The sequence below is a fragment of the Diabrotica undecimpunctata genome, chromosome 5 (genome assembly GCF_040954645.1).
Source record: "Diabrotica undecimpunctata isolate CICGRU chromosome 5, icDiaUnde3, whole genome shotgun sequence".
NCBI classification, from domain to species: domain Eukaryota; kingdom Metazoa; phylum Arthropoda; class Insecta; order Coleoptera; family Chrysomelidae; genus Diabrotica; species Diabrotica undecimpunctata.
The window spans coordinates 68,853,456-68,876,097 of NC_092807.1; the positions used below are offsets into that span (position 1 = coordinate 68,853,456).

The following is a 22,642-nucleotide window of genomic DNA, read 5'->3' on the forward strand; positions in this document are numbered from 1 at the left end:
AAGGAGCGTTTTCCACAGCTGTAAGAGTACACCATCCAAGATATGATCAACCTTTCATTCTCAGGACCGATGCTTCCATAAAAAAATTCGCAGGGGTGTTATCACAGATCCAAGACGATATAGAGGTGCCAATATGTTTTGTCTCCCATGTAACCAAAACGTATGAGAGAAAATACAGCGTTACTGAATTAGAGTTTGCCAGTGTATTATTTTGTGTAAATAAATTACGTTTTTACCTACTTGGAGCAAAATTCACCATTGAAACAGACCATGCAGCGTTGGTACACATAATGAAAAATAGGCTGGTAAATAATAGAATTCATAGGGGCATTCTTTTACTTCAAGAGTATGATTTTGAATATAAATATATCAAAGGAACTGACAATATCTTGGCAGATGCGTTGACGAGAGATGAACAATTCCGCAAAGAGGATCACAAAACTCTCCACGTCGGCATGAACATAATGACAGAAGAAGCAGGCTTATTTTCTTTGGCTCAGATCAGGGAAAATCAGGAAGAATTGGATGAAAGAGAAAAGCAAAGGGCTAAACAAGAAGATAACTTATATTTTAAGAGGGTCGATGTAAAGAACTATATGTTATCACGGAGCAGATGGCAAAAGAAGTTTTTTTAAAGTTACACTGTGACAACGGACATATTGGAAGCAGGAAGGTGTGGCTTATGTTCAGGGAGAACTACATTTGTCGACAGGACTATACAATAGCCAAAGAGGTGACTCGAAATTGTGTGACATGTCAGAAGTGTAAAAGTAGGAACTTCAAAAATGAAAACGTCACAAAAAACGTCGTAGCGCGGAAGAAACTGGATATTGTCGCCATTGATATGTTGAGCGACTTGATACCAACAACACAGAGGAATAAACACATACTAGTTATGATGGATCTTTTCTCAAAATATGTTAAATTGTACGCATGTCGAACCACGAAAGGAATTGAAATACTTCGAAAGATAGACGATTTTATAGAAACAGTGGGAAGACCAGACAACATTTTATTGGACAACGCGACATACTTTAGGAACGAACGCTTTAAAGGGGAGTTAAGAGAGAGAGGCATCAATACAAAATTTATAAGCACCCGCCATCCACAGAGCAACCCTTCGGAGCGTTTTATACAAGAAGTTACAAAATTTCTACGAATTGCTGCCGAAGAACATCATCGACATTGGGACAGAAAAGTGTTTGAGATCGAGACGTATTTGAACTGTGCACCAAATACGGTTACCAAAGAGACGCCTTTATATATAATGAAAGGAACAATGCCTACAAGACCGTGGGAAGACACCGCCCCCAGACAATACGAAGAAGTGATCGAGATGGTTCAAAGAAGATTGAGACGAAGTGGAGAGAAATATCTCCAAAGGCAAGAGAGGACCCGAAGAAGAAGGCCGATCACATTCCAGAAAGGAGATAAAGTCTTAGTGAGGGCATTGAGGGTGTCGAATTTACAAAATGGTATTTGTGCTAAATTGATGCCGGTATTTGAAGGTCCATATAGGGTCAATACGGAAAATGGGGTAAATAGTTATGAATTAGCGCACATAGATACAGGCAATATACGGGGTATTTTTAACATTCACGACATACATCAGTATCATGAGTAGATTTTAATAACATAGTGAAATAATTTGATCCTGGAAAACTTATGTCATTAAAAAAATTTTATTTTCTTCTTCTTTGTAAAATATATATTCGAGTGACGTGAGGTAGCTTAAGTGAAATAATGGAACAATGAAAGTGGATTTTCCAAATAGACTTCTACGCCGATACGGTGAATAAGACAATAGAATCGAAATATTTAAAATGTATAATTCTCCGTTAGTTTTTAAGAATTTGTAGAACCCATTAGCTTGTTAATAGTTTTTAGGAAATTTATAATTGTAGGTAAAATTGTTTGTTTGTTATCTAAATGGTAGATGGGAATACGTATGACGAACTTTGATTGGCAAAGAGTGGAAAAAGTGGGAGATTTATGTAGGAAGGAGAGTTTAGCTAGATTTTAGAGGGAAAAAAGATAAGCAGTTGTTTTCCAAGGGTGCAAGGCGAACAGTCGTTGTTCTTTGGCGGTTCCCAAGTGATAGTAAGCATTAGAAGTGAATGTTTGTGAGTTTTCGTGGACTAAGTGTATCCTGACGGAAGCTGATGCAGTAAAATATTGTAAATCATACTTTTCTACTTATATATTCCAAGAGTCACTGTTCAGGCCGGAACGAGAGATTCAGTTTATCGAGAGGAGAAGAGGCTAGCGTCTTTTGAACGATACGTGCATCTGAAGGAGATCATTGAAGACGAGAGGCTCGCAATAATTTGTTGTAAGATTGCTGATTACCTAGGGAACTGCGAAGAATAGATAGTGTAGGCTACAAGGAACAAGGATTTGGACAACTCATCTTCAGAGAGATAGTTTTTTTTTACCATTCGTCAGTCTTTCTTTATCAATAAAGTTTTTTTTTTAATTGCTTCAGAAAAGATAGAAATATTTATCAGGAGATATAGAACAACAATTTTGATTTGAAATTTTAATTTATATAGTATATAACATTAATTTATGAAGGTTCACGTACGTAGAACAAAATTTTGATGATCATTGTATGAGATATTATTTGTTTAAGATATTTGAGTGTGAATTTTATTTCAATATAATTTTGTATCATATATGTTTATTATTCCGGTATTCCTCAGACCTTACCTATCATATGTAAAGCATAGATATTGAAGCACGAATATAACCCTGAGATAAGAGAATTAAATAGTGTAATAAAATCATAATTGCATCATTTAAATAAGTTTAATTAATTAATTAATTAGCTAATTAATTGCTTGGCGCACCTCTGACTTTTAATATCACATTAATATATATATATATATATATATATATATATATATATATATATATATATATATATATATATATATATATATATATATATATTGAGATGATATTAAATATAGAAAAAACAAAGATAGTGTTTAAAAAAATAATTTTAATAAGTTATATACTAGAGAATATTATAAAAGTACTTATATGAGGGCATTCTTAAGAAATTAACATAATAATAAGTTTAAAAAGTGTTTAAGTTGCAATGTATTTGGTTATTTTAATAATTGTAATATTGTAAATATATTTGAGTGAGCCATCTTTGTAGGCAAAGAAGTATACACGCAAGTAAATAAATAGTAGGAACTTTTATATAGAATTATGGATTAAAAATAGTGTTATTTATTAATTTAAGATGTAATTTATATATAAATTTGTATTCTGATCTGAAAAGCCTAAATTTCCATAAAATTCTCGATAGAATTTTAGTTAGAATAGTAATAGTAATAGAATGGGAAGGAACTATCTAGAAATGTTAAAACGGGATGTCAATAGACAGAATTTAACCTTTGTTCACGGTAGAATCTTCGCGAACATGGTTATGTCTATGAAATAGAAAACATTCGAACAAATATTTTTTCAAGAACATTCGTGAATAGAAAAAATGATTCAAAATGGTCAGTCGGTTATATTTTCAATATAGTGAAGTCAGTTGTTCAGTAATTTTAAGATAGTAAGGACAGAAAGTCAGTCAGTCAGTCAGATTTTCAAGATAGTCAGTCAGAAGGTCCAGATGTTCAATATAGTAAGTTCAATGAAGATTAAGAAACAGAATAAAGAGAATATTATTGGAGATTAAAAATTATGTTAATATATATTGTATATTGTGATTGGAGATATATTTATTGGAGTTAATGTATATTGGATTGGAGTTAATATATGGTGATTTGAGATTGGAAGAAAAAAAAAGATTATTAGAAAGAAGAATAAATAGAAAAGAAGAAAGAACAATATTTTACTGATTTATAAATACTATTAAGAAGAAAAATATTCTAAAATGGTGGAAGCTGATAATTAAAACATTGGGGTGTATTTGGCAAGGCAAGTTTACAAAAGAAAGATAACCAAGGCTGACAACGAAGACATTGAGTGGTGATTAAAATCTTTATTGTGGAAAACACTTTCATTTAGGCATTCAGTGACAGAAAAGGTACCAAATTTTGTTAATATAATTTATTTAGTGTCATAAGAATTCCAAGTTAAAGATAGTTTGTTTTAAATTTACATTGTCTATATAATTTATTTAGTGTCATAAGAATTTCAATTTAAAGATAGTTTGTTTTAAATTTACATTGTCTGTATTAGATATATATGTGTGTTTCATAATAGATATAATAAAGATAATTTCAAAAAGTGCTTACAAACTAATTCTTTGAGAACCGCGATAAAAACCCTATATATATATATATATATATATATACATATATATATATATATATATACATATATATATATATATACATATATATATATATATATATATATATATATATATATATATTATTAAAAAAACACTCATTTCTCATTAAAACATCATTCACAAACAATACATCATTACAATATATATATATATATATATATATATATATATATATATATATATATATATATATATATATATATATTTATATATATATATATATATATTAATAAGGTTCCATAATTTTCAAAAATCAAATAGAAAATATTAAGACAAAAATCAAATCACCGACCAACAGAAATCGCAAACACCCTGTATATTATACTGTTTAGCATTAGTTTTAGAAAGTGTTTTTGTTCGGAAAGTGAATTTTATACGTTCAAAGACATTCCCAGAAAATAAGAAGACAATATATTGGTTTTTCTAACGGTTTAGTTTTAAATAGACATTTTTGTAAACAGTTCTACCTTAAACTTTCTATTGTATGGATTACCAAGAATTATACAATAGGGTAGGTTTGTAAATAGTTTGTGAGAGGTAATTATCCTTTTTTCTCTAGAAATTGAAAATGTTTATTAGATGACCGACGGATTATTGGATAGGAGAAAGTTAGCTTTTTTTCTTTGAAGAAAGTAAAATTTGTTTGGATGGAGATACGTTCTGATTGGTTCAAGGAAAAAGAGGAGGGAGATGGAAGGATTTTGGATAGAGTTTTGCAAGAGAGAGGAAGGCATTGTGAATTGAATATCGGGCGAGTATACTATAGTTTTTTTTTGTGGAGACGACGTTGCTAATTAGCCAAGTTTTTTTTTAAAATGTCTAGATTGTGAAAAGTTGTATTTGTGTTTGGTGGAAAGAGTTCCAACTGTGGTAGCAGACAGAAGAAATACCTGACATGCTGTAAGTAATAAACAGATGTATAGTTTTATACTGGACCAAGTCGATTAGTTGAGATATCCTTGTGTCTGGAGAGGAGGAGTTTATTCATGTAGTAAAGATTTGGAGCAGATGAGTTTAGCAGGAGTATTCTGGAGAAACTTAAAGGTACGAGCAAGGTGGACAAGGCACAATCAAAGGAGAGAGAGGTGAAGTCATCAATTTTGGGAACAAAAGGTTAGTTTCGTCATTTTTAGAAACAGAGACTTTCGATCACGACCACCTATTTAAATTAGAGTTATTCGTTTTTTGTTGGTTTTATTGAGAATTATAATACATGATAATTTATCGGCAGTCACTAAAATTAAGAAATTTTAGATTTGCATATAAGCTTAATTAATTTGTATTGATAATTGTGGATGTATGATTTAATGGATGTTTGAGATTTTTATTCTAATCATTGTATATGGTATATTTATGTTTATTCAAAATTTTTACTTTTAATATTTGATTGATTTTTTTAATATAACATTTGCTTTGTAAGTCATAATTGTGCTCTAATTTTATTTTCCTATTGTTTATCCTTTTTTCCTCAAAGGTAACTAGCAAAAAATACTTTGAAGCCACGTTTTGTTTTTAATAAGTAAAAGAGCCCTGAGATATATTAATTTGTTAAAAAAATAAATATTATAAACATACAGTTTGAGCAAATCACAACAATAACAGCCGTTGTTCGAGAATCCCTTCGAAGCCCACGGATGTTGACCTGTGTTGACCCTTGAATTTTCTCGAACACCATGGAAGAAGACCGGTCTTATACCTAATTTTATTTATCTCGAAGCTTCTTTGATCTTCGGTTGCCAAAGAATTTATTCGACCCTTTTCTGGATAGTTCTAATCGCAGGTATAAGAGGGGACCTGTTTGGGTATTACCTGCTAAAAAATACTTATTAGAAAAAGATGTTTACAGTTTAGATGAGTCATTATTATTTATCGTAACAGTATTAAAAGCCATTTGTTGTACTAGTTGTAGTGCCATTTCACACAAATGTTTGTCCTAAAACCAGTCTGATTTTTGAAGCGAAGCTTCTATACTGCCGTTGTAATACTATTTCTCTATAGTAAAATTCTAAGGCGAGGGTCACGGAAATAGCGTCACGAGAAGGCATCACATATAGCATCACGAAATAGCGGTCTTCACACCCATTCTACTGCTGTCCCCTCTTTAATCTGCTGTCCGTCCGTCCGTTGATTTACTATTTAATTTCTCTCTAAAAATTTTTTCAGTCCTTCGAAGGTTTATTTGTAATTAAAATTTGTGCAATGTAAATCGCTAACAAATTGTAAATATTTTAGATAAACATTAGTACAAAGAGTAGTGTTTTATCCATATGAAAATTAAATAATATTTTTAAGTGTAAATAGTGAGTTACCGGTATTAAAAATAACCTGCCTTATTATTAGGTTTTGTCACAAATTATCTAAATTTATATATAATCGTATTTAATTACGTACAAGTTTTATTAAATCATACCTTGATTCGTCCAAATTATATCTAATGCAGAATTTGAAATTTGGAAGTTCATGTGATTTTACTGTATTTTACATTTAACATGCAGATTCGACCCTGTCGCGAAATTTAGTATGAAATTAAAATAGTCAATGACTTTAGGATTAATTTTTTTTCGGGCATGTTTATTTCAAGTTGCATGTGGTTTTGCCCCAACTCTATGTCGTATATTTACTGTGTTAATTTTATTGATCGTTCATTTAAATTATAGGTGAAATTGCACTATCCACATCCAGGATGGGTTGAAATTATTCCTGATGAATTATTCCAAAACATTATACAAGTTATACACCAAGCAATAAAAAGTAAGACATTTATTAAATGCCTATAACATTCAACATAAATCACTATTCATTATTATAACTGCCGCTTAAAAATTTTAGCACAAATTTGAATATTAAATAGCTTTTTTATTTATGGCACAATTTTAATAATTTTTTGGTCAAGTAGAAACAAAACCATACCAGATTCAATCATATTCGGATTTCCGAAAAATGCTAAATTTATATGGATTACAAGAAGAAAAACAAAATAATGTTTCTGCCACCCCTGCTTAAGGCACCTATGAAGAAATACAATAACTTTTGGATGCTCTCCTGTCTGCAAGCTTGGTTCTTTTTGTATACAATATTTTTTATTCTGACAATGAAAAAAAGCATTCTATGATCAATTGAGATATACTGAGTAATATTCCATCAAAGAATATAATCATAATATGGGGTTAAAAAAGAGGATAAAAACCGATACATTCTTTGGAACTAGAAATAATGCTGGAGATAATATATTCGAATTGTAGTTAAAGTCACACAGATTGCAGTACGGTTAAGATAGGAGTAGGTACACATTTGCCGGATTTCACGCCATGTGCTTGGCAGCAAATAGGTCCAAGTGTGGTCAGACGTACAGAACCGTCCAAATATCTTTACGACCGGTGAGGCTCTATTACGAGTAAAACTACCTTTATTTCATTTTCATGTAAATTAGAATAAAACAGAGAGACATTAAATATTGATTATAAAATTTCTATATTTACAAATAATTGTCTTTCAGTTGCCAAATAAGAGGCAAGTTTTTAGCGAGAATTTTATTTTAAAATTGTACAACGTATATTGTATATATCGTAGTAAAATTGTGGTACCGTCAAGATATATCTTATATGTAGAGTTAAATATATAATAAACATTTACCATTCGACTATAAATAAACTTATCTGAATCTATTAATAGTAGCATTCTTCCCTTCGCTACTGATATGGCCTTTTTCTACTCCTTCTCAGAAAGCCGGTATGGATTTCCAAACATGACCGGGAATGCAGCAAACCAGCAAGAGGAAGTAAAACGTAAAATCCACTCCAATAAAGCTAGGAAATACGTTCAGTAGAAGATATTTACGTACAAGGAAACAAAATTCCATTAACCGGTAGAAACATGTCATCATACAGGGAGAAACAGTCCCTGTACCAGGGAAAACAAGTCAGCATACAGCGTGAAAAAGTCTCTATACCAGAAAAAAAGTCAGCATGCAGGGAGGAAAAGTTCCTCTACCAAGAGAAAAAAATCAGCATACAGGGAGAAAAAGTCCCTCTACCATAACAAACTCTAAAATAACAAGGTGAAATTAGAATTATATTTTTATTCAATAAAATATAATTTTTCCCCAATTATAACTTATATCCAAATTTAATAGACAAGCGTTAATTTGAAATAAAAGTATACAATTTTAAAATAAAATTCTCGCTAAAAACTTCTTTTTATTAAAATTCATGCCTCTTATTTGACGACTTAAACACAATTTTTTGTAAATATATGTATTTTATAATAACCTCTCACATGAGAGAATGAATGAGATGGAGCCGCCAAAACATATTTATAACCAAAGAATAGATGGAGTGAGAAGGAGAGGCAGACCCCGAGCACGATTTAAGGATAAGGTGGAGGAAGACTTGAGAATGTTGGGAGTCGAAACTGGAAAGCCAAGGCGAAGAATAGGAGAGAATGGAGACATCCTTGAGCAGGCCAAGACCCACCAGGGTTGTGGAGCCAATGATGATGATGTATTTTATAATAAATATCTAATGTCTTTTCGTTTTATTCTAATTTACATGAAAATCAAAAAAGGTAGTTTTACTCGTAATAGAGCCTTGCCAGCCGTAAAGATCTTTGGACGGTTCTGTACGTCTGACCACACTTGGACCTGTTTGCTGCCAAGCACATGGCGTGAAATTCGACAAATGCGTATTCCTATCTTAACCGTACTGCACTGTCAGTGTGACTTTAACTATAATTAGAATATATTATCTTCAGCATTATTTCTAGTTCCAAAGAATATATCGCTTCATGTCCTCTTTTTATTTGATCCACACATGCTTTAAAATCACCTCGTATTATGATTATATTCTTTGATGAAATATTACTCAGTATATCTCAGAATTGATCATAGAATGTTTTTTTTCATTCCCAGAATGAAAAATAATGCATAATGAACAGATTGACAGAAACATTATTTTCTACTTCTCATTGTGAATTGATAATAGGTATGTATTGAATACTATTGTACAATATTGTATTAATTTATAATTAGAAAATATTATATATTTAGCTCCTATATATATATATATATATATATATATATATATATATATATATATATATATATATATATATATATATGAGCTAAATATATAATATTTTCTAATTATTTATATATATATATATATATATATATATATATATATATAAACTAAGGTACACTCGAAGAGTGGTGGGTTTTTCGGTCAAAGTGGAGAGAAATAAAAGGCAAAGAAGGTGGCTACTTCATCTATTTATTGAAGACGTTTCGCTTTCTGCTCAGAAAGCATCATCAGTTCATCTAAAAAGAACAATATGAAACCAAACATCCATAGAGAAGTTACAAAATGTGTGTTACCTTACAAAGACATGTAGCAGTCAATGATGTAAAAAATATGAAAAAGCTTACGAAACTGGACATTTAGAGTTAAAGTTGTATAAAACAATTAATTGAAACTAGGTATAGTTTGCAATTTAACAAAATTAGCACAGCAAAAGAACATGTGATAAACATACATGTATATAAAAAAGTTATTATAAAAACTTAAGTAAAAAACATTAAGGTTTAGTTTATTGTGTAAAGAACTAGAAAGATCATGAGAATGCACTTCCAACAATTTATTTATAATCATTTAGATTTTAATTTTAACTTTAGGTAACATTATTGAATTATTTAAGATTAATATAGTAATAAAGATAAAAAATGAAGTTACCAGTCTTAAGCTTACTGAATCTCGCAGGTAAATGAATTTACAGGTTTAACACCCACGCAAACAACGTGAATAGATATGGCTTTGAGGTCAAAATGACAGAACAGCAAGGCAAAATACCAACCTCTAATATAATAGAGCGGTACATTCATAGAATGTGATAAATTTGGTTGACAACTTGTCGTTAAAAAACCAAAAAATGAAAGGAAAAGGTGGTTAAGATCACCATTTACCCCTCAGTGATTGATTTGTTAACAAAGAACAAAGCATGCGAGGTCAATCCAAAATATCATATATTATAATATTAATGACGTCACTGGTTAGCCAGCCAACAGGTGAAGATTAATTCAACTTCCACAGTCCAAGGTTCATAGCATTTGGAACTGTAATGAAAAAGATTCTATGAATCAATTTCAGTTTAAAATTTTACCAAACAAGTTAATCAAAAGGAACAATTACTTTAAGTATGTAAAAGTGATATTGACCAAATAGTTAATAAAATGTAAGTTGATAAATCTAAGTTAATAAGGAAAGAATAATTTATTTTATTTTATTTTTATTTAAATTTATTATATATGAAAATGTGTTATAAATAAAAATGTGATAAACAACCCCTTAAGGGACAAATTTAAAGTAAACAACATATTAAGCCTAATTCTGCAAAATTAATGCGTGATAAATTTGGCTCAAGTTTCTAATGTCTGTTTTCTTATTAAGGGTATTTGGATGTTTTAATATTGAACACATTTCTAAAAACTGTCTTTTAACGAGATTGCGTTCAGTGCCAAGAATTGTAACTTCATTGAAGTTCACTTTGTGCTTAGTGTTAATAGCATGCTGGGCAAGAGCACAAGTATGCTTAGATAAGGTTCTTTGCGGCGCTCTTGAGTGAGAAATCAACAGCTGGCGAAGGCCGACAACCCTGAGCGGTTATTCTCCATAAGAATAGCATTGCCCTACTTAGCTGTATGCACTAGTGTGAATTTGACTATAGAGGAAGAGGAATATGTAGAATTGTTGGCTGTGAGGCGACGCCGGACCAGTTAGGGTTAATTGTGAATTGGCCGGTGCTTTTATTTTACTTCTTAATTAATTTTTACTTTTGTTAAGAAAATTAACTAAACTAAAAAGATTTAACTAATTTTTCAATTTTCAATACTTTTTTCGATATTAATAAAAGACCGGGTAGAAATACACAGAATTAAATATCACAGAATTCTAACTCTTTTATATATTTTTATACTTTTTAGATGCTAATGTAAGCATGCATCAGATAAAATCACTTGGTATTGCCACCCAAAGGTGTTCGTTTGTTACTTGGAATAAAATTACGGGTGAATATTTTCATAATTTTATAACATGGATGGACCTAAGGGCATCTCAATTAATAAACAAGATGAATACATCTACGTTTTTTGTGGTGCGTTAAGTAAATTTTGTTTTTATTATATAACTAAATGATTTCATTTTAGAGTTTAAGATGGGCAGCATTTTTAATATATTTAGGAACATGCAATAAGAAATATGGAATGGCTAGTAAGTTTCGAATTAGAAATAATCATGTAAGTAATTGTTTCATGTTATATTGTTTCAGCTCATTATATTTCTAAAGTACTACATCTTTTTTATTCTAAATTTTCCCAAATTTCCCAATATTTTTTTTTTTTTTCGTACATATAGTACAAACCTTAGTTTGTACCTCATATTTACCCGCTAAACCTTTTTATTACCTTCCAAACGTTTTGACGTTCCTTTTCTCAGGTAGTTTTTGTTAGTTTTAGATCTGAGATCATAGAATATTCTGACATCATTGCCATAAATTGGTTGCAATGCTTCTGTAGTGATCCTTTCACAAGTTAATTCTTTCCTATTATAACTTGGCTGTACCGTACTGATGATCACCAACGAGCCAGGAACATTTATTTATGGTTGCCTTTCCGTTATACTTTTTTTTATCTTGTGGCGAGTTATACCTATACTCCTTACCTTAGTTTTTAAAAATATATTTACTTTTTCAGTTTACATTTCAGTATAATAATAATAATAATTTATATAAAGCTGTGTGTGTGCGTGCGTGGGTGCGTGTGTGTGAGTCGTGTGTGTGTGTGTGTGTGTGTGTGTGTGTGTGTGTGTGTGTGTGTGTGTGTGTGTAGGTGTGTGTGTATGTGTGTGTGTGTGCGTGTGTGTGCGCGAGAGTGTGTGTGCGCGCGCGTGTGTGTGTGTGGGGTCGTTTTTTGGTATGTTATCGCATATTGGCAACTCTGTTTATAATGTGTTGTTATTGGTGGAAAAAAGAGAAGATCTACACTAAAACTTTTCGTAAGTGAATTGCAAGTGTCACTTTTACATATATAATAAAAGAAAATACTGTTAAATTATTTCGTCTTCAAAGCATGCACAAGTAATGCAAATAACCATAAAAATCAAATCAGATTTATCGAAAGAACCAATCACTCATTCTTAATTAGCGTTCATTTATGATTGCTGTTAAAAAAACTATCATTCTAATAAGAATTGCCTTTGTACATTTTTTATCCTCTAAAGACGACCATACACTAGAAAATAGAACAGATTGAAGCCTTAAATAATTATTGATAAAACTAAGAAAAAGAAAATAGTGAATTAAACAATTTAAGTAAAGCTTTAGAAACACAATTATCACTAAAGGTTGCATAAACTGAATATAAAATAAAACATTTAGAAAAATAAAATCTGGAGTTAAAAAAAATGGTAGAAATAATTGAAAATAATAATAGACGTAACAACATAATAATTTATGGAATGGTTAGGGAAAATCAAGAGCTAAATATACAAGATATTATTGATGAACTAAAAAGACTATTAAAATTAAATATTAAACAAACTGAAATAAACAACATTTACACGCTAGGGAAACAATTAAATAGTCCGATTAAAATAGAATTTATATCTTTTCTCATAAAATTAAAAGTTCTGAAAAACTTAAGAAATCTAAAAGGCTCGCACATAAATATATCTCAAGATCTCACCAAACAACAGGAAGAAACGAAAATTCTTCGCAAGCAACTTTTACTAGCTAGGCAAAACAAGACGTAAACATATATTTATAAAAAATCATAAACTCATTACAAACAAAAAATTGTATACAGCCGTATGAACTGAAAGAACAAGAAGAAGCTCTTACAATAGATATAACATCGGCAAGTAGTGACCCCGGGACCCCTCGTTATACTAGAGAAACATAAGTGATGAAGATCAATCAAAAGATCCGTTGGTATGGATAAAAATAAATCAACATATAAAACACAGCATAACTCTGTATCGAATAAATAATAAATAGAAAAAAAAAGAATAAATTTTTCGTATAATTTTGTGTTTTGATTTGTTCTCATTTGTTTTTTTTTTGTAAAATTATATAAGTGTGACTTGGTTATATTTGTTGTTATATATATAAAGGTTGTAACACTGGGTGCTACAATGATATATGCAATGCCAGAATCGCTCGTTGTCGAAGAGTGTTGGGCGGGGTTTCTTTAAACATCTAGAAACTATATCGTAACTTAAATCAAAGCACAATTAGATAATATGAAATTATAATTTATTATTGGACGCCACCCCTGGTTTATCCCCGAAGGGGACGAGCAAAAAAAATTAAGATTTATCGAAGGTTTACAAGAAAACTATACTTTATTATTTCTTAGTAATGAACAAAAAGAAAACATTAAAAGTTATGTCATCCCAAAAGGATACCAAAATACCATTTCATGTTTAAATTACCATAAACAAAAAAGCTTTGTATCGTATTAAATTAAGAATTAGTTATAAAGAAAATGAATATATATATATATATATATATATATATATATATATATATATATATATATATATATATATATATATATATATATTAACCCCAAATTTCGAAATTTGTTTACATTGAAAATAATATAGTTATTTATCAACTAGGAATAATAGAGAAATTAAACCTTTAAATAAAATTAAAACACTTCACTATATTTTCATTTTTTGAGTTCATAATTATTTCCCGTTGTCTTGAAAGTAGGTATAATAAAAATTGGTACAACCTGAATCTGCTGTTTCTTTTCTTATTTAATCAGTCAACCAAATAAACCATTGATTCGGCTACATCCTATATCAATCCACCATCATCCTAGATAAGAGGAGTTAGGTATTCCATAAAAAGATACCGCTACTGGGCCATCTTCTTCTTCTTCAAGTGCCCTGTCCGTTGCGAACGTTGGCTATTAACATGGCAATTCTGATCTTATTTGCGGCGCTTCTGAATAGTTCGACTGATGTGAGCCCGAACCACTTCCTCAGATTTTGGAGCCACGAGTATCTTCTCCTGCCTGGCCCTCGCCATGCTACTGGGCCATGATCTGGAATAACTCCATACCAATATTATCTTGCGACAATGTATTAGAAATATATCAGCATTATAGCTTCATCAATAAGGGTCTAAAAATAAATATCTATCTAAAATATGGACAAGAAAAGGATTTCTTAGCTCACCTCTAAATGAGACCCACTTCGGAAATACGTCTTAACGGTTGGACGTTCTTAAGAGAAAAGAGCGAGACGCTATCATGGCGCCTGATTCTGGGCGTGAGTGACAAGGTGATGAATAGGCTCATCTACCGGATATATTTGGGAATTACAGAAGAATCCTAAAGTCGGCTACAGGTACTTGACAGATAGATGGGGTTAGTAGTTTTATTTAAAAAGAATAATCGAAATTTATAATGATTTTCTTTTAAATTTTGAAACGGTTACAAGGTTTGTAGAACGTATATCATGGATCAGTTTATACGAGATGTAGAATTTGAACCCTTTGATACACATCAGTTAGATAATATATTGCGATTAAATAATTTTGTTAAACTACTAACTAATGAATCTAATCTAAAAATTATTCACCAAAATATCAGGAGTCAACAAAAATTTTTGACGAATTTAATGTAGTATTGCACCAATTAAATATGGATTTTGATCTCATCGTACTGACAGAAACATTTAAACTTTGTGATGTTAAATATTCTGATAACAAAGATTATAATTTTGTGCATACAGATTGCAATTTTAATAAAAATGATGGAGTAGCAGGGTTTATAAAAAAGAATATTGTATACTCTCGCAACTCACAACTGATGCTTATTCACTTGTATTTACCGTTCTCTTTCTACAAATGTAGAAGAGTTACTTCAATAATATACAAAAAAACTAACTCTTAATTACAGACATCAGCTCAATAAATTGTTAAAAAGCGCCAAAAGAGATTATTTCAGAAATCATATTTTAAAAACCAAAAATGTATCTAAAAACTTATGGAATATAATTAAACATTTGAAAATACAAAAGAAGGAAGAAATAATTACAGAAAATGAAGTGGCACATTTTACAATTTTTTATCTCTAATTAATCTACGTAGGTTCCAAATAATATCTATGATGTGTCCTTTGAGAAGAAAGTGAACAAATGGGAAGATAAATGAAATTCAATAAGTTTATGATAATAAATTATCGTATCATTATTAAATTACCAAATCAAATACAAATTTTAATTAAAACATAAACATATACCCTATGCTCTACTCCATATGATTAAATCTAAAATTCTTTACTGTTTATACACCAATTATCAATATTAATTTTGATTCGTACAGAAAAGAAGAAGATCTCAGAAATTAATTGTATATCTGTTATGAACACAAACTGAATAAAATGACAAAATTTAGATTGATTGTGTAACCGTTATGAATGTGGTTGAAAATCCTTGTTCTATTTTAAATCAGACTGACCTTTTTCAATTCACACACTCTTTCTAGTGGCTCCTTGATTATGTTCTGCCGGCGTGCTGCTGTATTCTTGAATGCTGTGCAAAAAGCCCCGTTCTCCTGAGCTATTTGAAAGTCTCTCACATCCACACTAACGTCCCTATAGTATCTACAACACCTGGATAATCCTATACCATAGGACACACTTCCTTACTAATTGAAAGGACTTTCACTCTCTCAATTGGCGTTACACATCTATGCTACACCGGTTTATAATTTTTCAGGTGTAACTTCCCTGTGAACTATTATGCACTTCTTGCGGCACGTTCGACAGACACTTTGAAACAATATACACAATTATTATTATCATTCACAAGTAAACTTTTTTTCTTGTTACTGCAGACTATGGCTTCTTAACTTTCAGCCCTCTCGTTCCACTCTTCAGAACACAATGGCGCTTTCATGCCAGCCAGAACTTCCTCGGCGTCTCTCAGGTCCCACTCTTTCACTTTTCACCAAGCATCACCTAGCATCATTTACACTCCGCCAGTATTTTCAACCAATCACATTTCAACTTAGTTATTAGACAACTTTTTTGAACGTCACAAATTATATCATTAGGAATTTCCAATTTTCATAAACAAATCTCCGTTTTCGTATACATCCTTATCAAATAAAAGCATCTAAAAATCGATATGGTTTATCTACCTAAACGCTTCTGTATAATCTATTGTCTTGAATGTTCAGTTTTTGTATACAAAGATTTCTACTTCTGCATTCAAAGAATTTACCCATAATCTCTCTGCCTTTTGGAATTTTCAACAAAAACCATTACTCATTTTATTTACTGGGTTTTTAACAAGACAACTTATTCTATTCATATTTTGTTGAGTTTATTGGTCGATAAAATTAAATCATATTCTGATATTATTTTAAATATTGTCGACCAAGTCCAAACTACAACAATATATATATATATATATATATATATATATATATATATATATATATATATATATATGGGAAGGTGAGGTAAAATGGTATACTTGGGTAAAACGGGATACTGCCTCTAGCGGCCTGCCAATGACGCCAGCCGCGGTGAAAAAACATTCGTCTAATGCGCCTTGGCTTGTAGTTCTAACGCGCCGTGGTTCAAACACCCGACCTCGTGCTCAGACCAAAATATGGTTTTTGACAGGTGCCTGATGTAATTTTCGGGTCCCACGTTTTAAGCTGTAACTTTTGTTTTAAACAAGTTTTTGAAATAATTTTTGAACTCAGATGATCTGTAGTGCCCTGCGCATAATGTGAATAAGTTTTTTGAGTGAACCAACTCATATTGAGCATACAAGGTAAGTTTTTTTTTAAACAGCATGTGGGGTAAAACGGGAAATAACCGGGTGGGGTAAAATGGGATATCCCGTTTTACCCCTTATGTGAAAATTCTATAGTTAAAAGACTTTTAAAAGCAAAAAATATTCAAGTCTATTTAGGGTAATAAAAGAATAAACTTAGAAGAATTGTTTTTGTTTTAGATGCCTAGAAATTACCAGCGAAAGACTGGGCGTCAAAAATGGTCTGTAAAATCTATGGCCAGCGCTCTGAAAGCATTAGAAAAAGGAACTTGTGGATTTCTAAAAGCATCCAAAAAATATGGAGTTCCAAAACCAACATTGGAAAGAAGGTTCAAAGGAAGAAATAAATCCGCAACAGGTCATTCTAAATTACTTGGGAGCCGACTGCCTACATTTCCTCTAGAGTTGGAGCAGCAATTGGTAACATATGCAAAGAATATGGAAACTATGATGTTCGGTCTTACAACTTGTTCCATCCATAGCTTGGCATATCAGATGGCATAGAAAAACAACATCAAACATCATTTCAACAAAAACTGGCTGGGTGGGAATGGCTTCGCGCTTTTTTGAAACGGAATAAACTTTCGTTCCGTTTGCCTGAAGCAACATCAGTTGCACGTGCTCGAGGTTTTAACAAGGAAGCAGTTTCATCATTTTTTGACATTTTGGAGCCTCCTCAAGAAAAAATGAACTTTCCACCCTCCCGTATTTTTAACGTTGACGAAACCGGGATTACAACAGTTCAAGGTCGTCCATCAAAAGAGATTGCTGTCAAGGATAGAAAACAGGTCGGCACCCTAAAATCTGCGGAACGAGGGGAGCTTTCTACTGCTGTAATCTGCATGAGTGCCAGTGGAATATTTGTTCCTCCTATGATCATAATTCCCAGAGTTCGTATGAATCCGCAGTTCTCAGAGGGTGCACCGCCAGGAACCTTAGTCGTTATTAATAAATCTGGTTGGATGCAGCTTAACTTGTTTGAACAATGGTTTGACCATTTTCTACATCACACTCAATCATCAGAAGAAAACCCATCTCTCTTAATCTTGGATGGCCATAAAACCCATACACAAAATATTGCTGTTATTGATAAAGCACGTGTGAAAATGGAGTGACAATAATTTGCCTGCCTCCTCATACGAGCCATAGGATGCAGCCATTGGATGTTTCCTTAATGTATCCGTTAACTACATTTTATACGCAAGAAATAGAAACATCATCCAGGGCGATGTGTAACTATCTCAGAGATGCCTCACCTATTTGGAAAAGCTTACCTACGAGCATCTACTCCATTAAATGCCATTAATGGTTTCCAAAAAACAGGAATTTTCCCACTCAATCGTACTGTTTTTACCGAAAAGATGTACGCTGCAGCTTTGCTACAGATCATGAGCCAAATATTGAAGAAAACATATCCAGCCCCGAAAAAAATCAATCCAAAAATGACCAGCCTGTCGAAGAACAAGTTACTCCAGAAAGACAAAATAATGAATCTTCTAAAGATTTGCTTATGGACATGCCCTCAACAAGCACTGGTTTAGGTCTACTTTCTCCGGAACAAGTTGTTCCCTATCCAAAAGCACCGCAAAAACAAATTAAGCAACAGAGTAAAAATAAAGGTAAAGCTGTCATATTAACAAGTACCCCTTATGAAGAAGAATTGGAGACATCTCTAGCTACCAGAAAACCAAAAGTTACTGTTAAAAATGTTAACTCAAAGACCAAGATTAAGTCACTAAAGCAGAAAACCGTAAAAAAATAAAATACTTCCAAGAAGGTTAAAAACAGTGACAGTAGTGCAGATGAGGAATGCTTCTAGTGCAACAATAGATATTCTTTAGACAAAAAAGGAGAAGGCTGGATACAATGCTGTAATTGTAAAAAATGGGGACATGGACTTGTGCAGGAGGTGACAGCAATGATGATGTATTTATTTGCGAATATTGCAGATATGATTAAGTTGAGAAAAATGTTCGGCATTATTATTCCTAATAATATTTAAGCAAAATGTTCTGTATTATTATTCCTATTAATATTGGGTTTTGGGTTTAACCTATCGTTATTTCTTATTTAGTTAATTGCTCTTTTTCTTTCCTTTTGAATTTTTGAGTTTAAGTTGTTGTATTTTGCATAATAATAAAAAAAATTAAACTTAAAAAAAGAGAAAATTAATCAAAATAACATAGAAAAATCCTATCCCATTTTACCCCCACGGTGTATCCCGTTTTACCCACACAGTGGAGGTAAAATGGGAAATTGTATTGGGGTCAAATTTTTGCATATAACTTTTTTTATACATTTATAAAAAAAATCTTTTTTGTGCTTTTTATACAAAAATAATGAGTTTTCACTTTTCCAAAATATGAGTAGCCTTCAATATATAGTTTCGGTGTTATACAGCCTCAAACGTTAAGTATCCCATTTTACCTCACCTGATCCTATATATATATATATATATATATATATATATATATATATATATATATATATATATATATATATATATATATATGTATATATATTGTAGTTATGCTCCAGAGCGTAACTACAGTTTCTAGAAACAAATAAACATACATGCTTGCTGTTAAAGTTTGGGTGTGTGTATATGTACTTCCATAGTGTCTTACCATAAATTTTTCTATAAGAGTTTTCATCTCTACTGTTTCTAATATGTCATTATTGATCCGATGGCTGTTTTGAAAATTTTGGCTTTCATTTCTTTCTGACCTTCCAGCTCCAATTTAAATCTTAGTAAATTTGTTGTTATAGCCGTGTATTTTGACTTTTTTGGGGAAATTAACATGTTAAATTTCCTGGCGATTATATTAAATTGGTGCAGCATATGTTGTAAATCATCTTTACTTTGAGACAGTGTTGCGTCGTCTGCATAACATTATTATTTTAAGTTGTTTTTCCCCCATTTGGTATTCTTTTTTAGTTCTTACTTTTTTTATTATTTCATCAATAATCGGGTTGAACAATAGAGGACCCAGGGAATTTCCCCCTGACAGTTTTTCTTCTTGTATTGCGTTGTATAAGTAGATATTTTCGATCGTTTTGATTATTTATAGACGTATCTCTGTTGTTTACAATAAGTGGATAACGTCAATTAATTTGACTCTGTCAAATGCCTCTTCTAGCGGTCCACGAAACATAGATATGCCGGTTTGTTGTATTCTAATGATTTCTCTTGCACTTGCCTCATTATAAATATAGCGTCGGTGCATGATCTTTCCGACCTAAAACTTTCTTCTTCTTGCTTACTTCCGGGGCGTTACAACCCTTCGTGGGTTTTAGCCCACTTGACACCAGGCCTCCATTCGTCTATGTCTTGAGCAATATCCATCCAATTCTCTGTTATTCTGCTAGTGTTATAATTTCATTTAGTTTATTTGTTATCACTTTGGTTGTTAGGATTTTTGAAGAGAGGTATTAGGGTGCTTAATCTCCATTCTTGTGGTATTCTGTTTTGTCCTATTATTTTTTTGATTAGTTCCTTCCTTTACCTCTTATTCCTCAATATTTATTTCTTCATATTTATTTTTACGTTCAGTAGAAATCGTATTCCATCTGATATGAGTAACTAAATAGAGTCGCCTTTATTATCCTTACAAAAAGTCACTTATTATATCCGAACATCTACATGTTTTTTAATAATAATTCTCAGGCATGATGCGAACTAACATTTTCTACGCTTAGTAACTTAACTCTCTTATACCACTGGTCCACCAAGTGTTAAATACTTTACTTATTTCTATATGTTAAAATGTTATAGGTCACTGGCCGACTTTTATGGGTTTTGAAAAATCTAAAACCAGTACAACAAGCTTTAAGAAACAAAAATTTGATGTTTGGAACAGTGGATACTTGGTTAATATATAAACTTACTGGAGGTCTATCCTATGTTACCGATGTCACTAATGCAAGTTCAACAGGTTTCTATGACCCTTTTACATTGGATTGGGGTATTGTTGCTAAATCGCTTGGTATTCCTACACACTTTTTGCCCAAAGTTGTAGCAAATGATTATGATTTTGGAGAAACCGATGAAAGTATACTTGGTGTGCCCATTAGAATTAAGTGTGTGGTAAGTAAGTCATAGAAAGTTGGATTGGCATACCTCTTAATTCATTATATTTTGGGCATAGATGGCAGATCAACAATCGTCGGTATTGGGTTCTGGTAGTTTTACGAAAGATGATTTGAAGTTAACTATGGGAACAGGAGCATTTTTGGATATTAATACTTCTAAAAGAATTCACCCTAGCTTGACAGGAATGTATCCTTTGGTTGGTTATCAGTTGGGGAAAGAATTAGTCTACATTTCTGAAGTACCTTGTACAGATGCGGGTTCTGTGGTACAATGGTTGCTACATTGTGGTAAGTTAATCTTTCTATTTATCTAGAGACAAATTACAAATCGTGTCAAATATTAAAAAAAAATCAGAGTGAGCTACCAAAATAAATCTGCACCAGTATAACTCTAGCCAGGAAATTCCAATATATATATATATATATATATATATATATATATATATATATATATATATATATATATATATATATGAATTACTGGATATAAGTGACTGTCGATATAAACAAACAACCAGTTTATTAGGGCTGCAGTCAGAAGGTTGGCCGGGATGTTAAAGAAACACTCTTTTGATTTTTTGTCTAGCTTTCGAAATTGTTTTATTCATTTTTCAAGGCGCAGTAATATAGATACCTGATAGAAAATGATATCAAAGACAAACAACCCGAAGAACAAGCGGGATTTAGGGCCGGACGCTCCACTATGGATAATATCTTCACATTAAAAATTGCAATGGAAAAACGAGTGCAGAGAAATAGAGAAACTCATATAGCTTTAATAGATTTGGAAAAAGCATATGACAGTGTACCGATCTCCCAACTATGGATAGAAATGGGTAACTTGAAAATAAACCCAATTCTTATTAACGCCACTCAAAAATATTACGAACAAAACTTTGCGAGAATTAAAATGGGACAAGAAATCACCTCTCCTTTTCAAACAACAAAAGGACTACGACAAGGCTGCTGTCTGTCACCCACCTTATTTAAAATCTATTTGGACAGATCCTTAGTGAAATGGGTAAAAAAATGTAGAAACATGGGAATAACGGTGGAAGAAAACAAGCTATATACACTTTTCTTTGCGGATGACCAGGTAGTAATTGCCGAGGACAGCTACGATCTTAGCTATATGGTAAGAAAACTGCAAGAAGAATATGAGGTGGCAGGTCTAAACATGAATATGACAAAATGTGAATATCTCTCAGTGGGAACAGATGAAATATGTGACCTAGTCTTGGAAGACGACAAAATCAAAGGCGTGCAATCCTGCAAATATTTGGGGGTCATTTTCAACAAGAAGGGAAATAGCGCAGATGAAATCAGGGAAAGAATAAACAAGGGCAGAGCAGCGACCCGTGCCTTAAACTCTCTTCTCTGG

At 31.7% G+C, this 22,642-nt stretch overlaps 1 protein-coding gene across 4 annotated transcripts in view; it reads left to right on the plus strand.

The window, feature by feature from the left end:
* The window catches only part of LOC140441373 (glycerol kinase 5), a 261,311-nt gene that overhangs the window by 72,498 nt on the left and 166,171 nt on the right, over window positions 1-22,642 (plus strand). For 2 of the 4 annotated variants that reach the window (XM_072532059.1, XM_072532060.1), the window contains exons 2-6: window positions 6,976-7,069; window positions 11,292-11,461; window positions 11,514-11,603; window positions 20,945-21,256; window positions 21,318-21,549. In XM_072532059.1, the coding sequence (XP_072388160.1) occupies window positions 6,976-7,069; window positions 11,292-11,461; window positions 11,514-11,603; window positions 20,945-21,256; window positions 21,318-21,549 (898 nt within the window). The remainder of the gene's footprint in view (window positions 1-6,975; window positions 7,070-11,291; window positions 11,462-11,513; window positions 11,604-20,944; window positions 21,257-21,317; window positions 21,550-22,642) is intronic. The other 2 variants (XM_072532061.1, XM_072532062.1) reach the window with 2 other exon arrangements.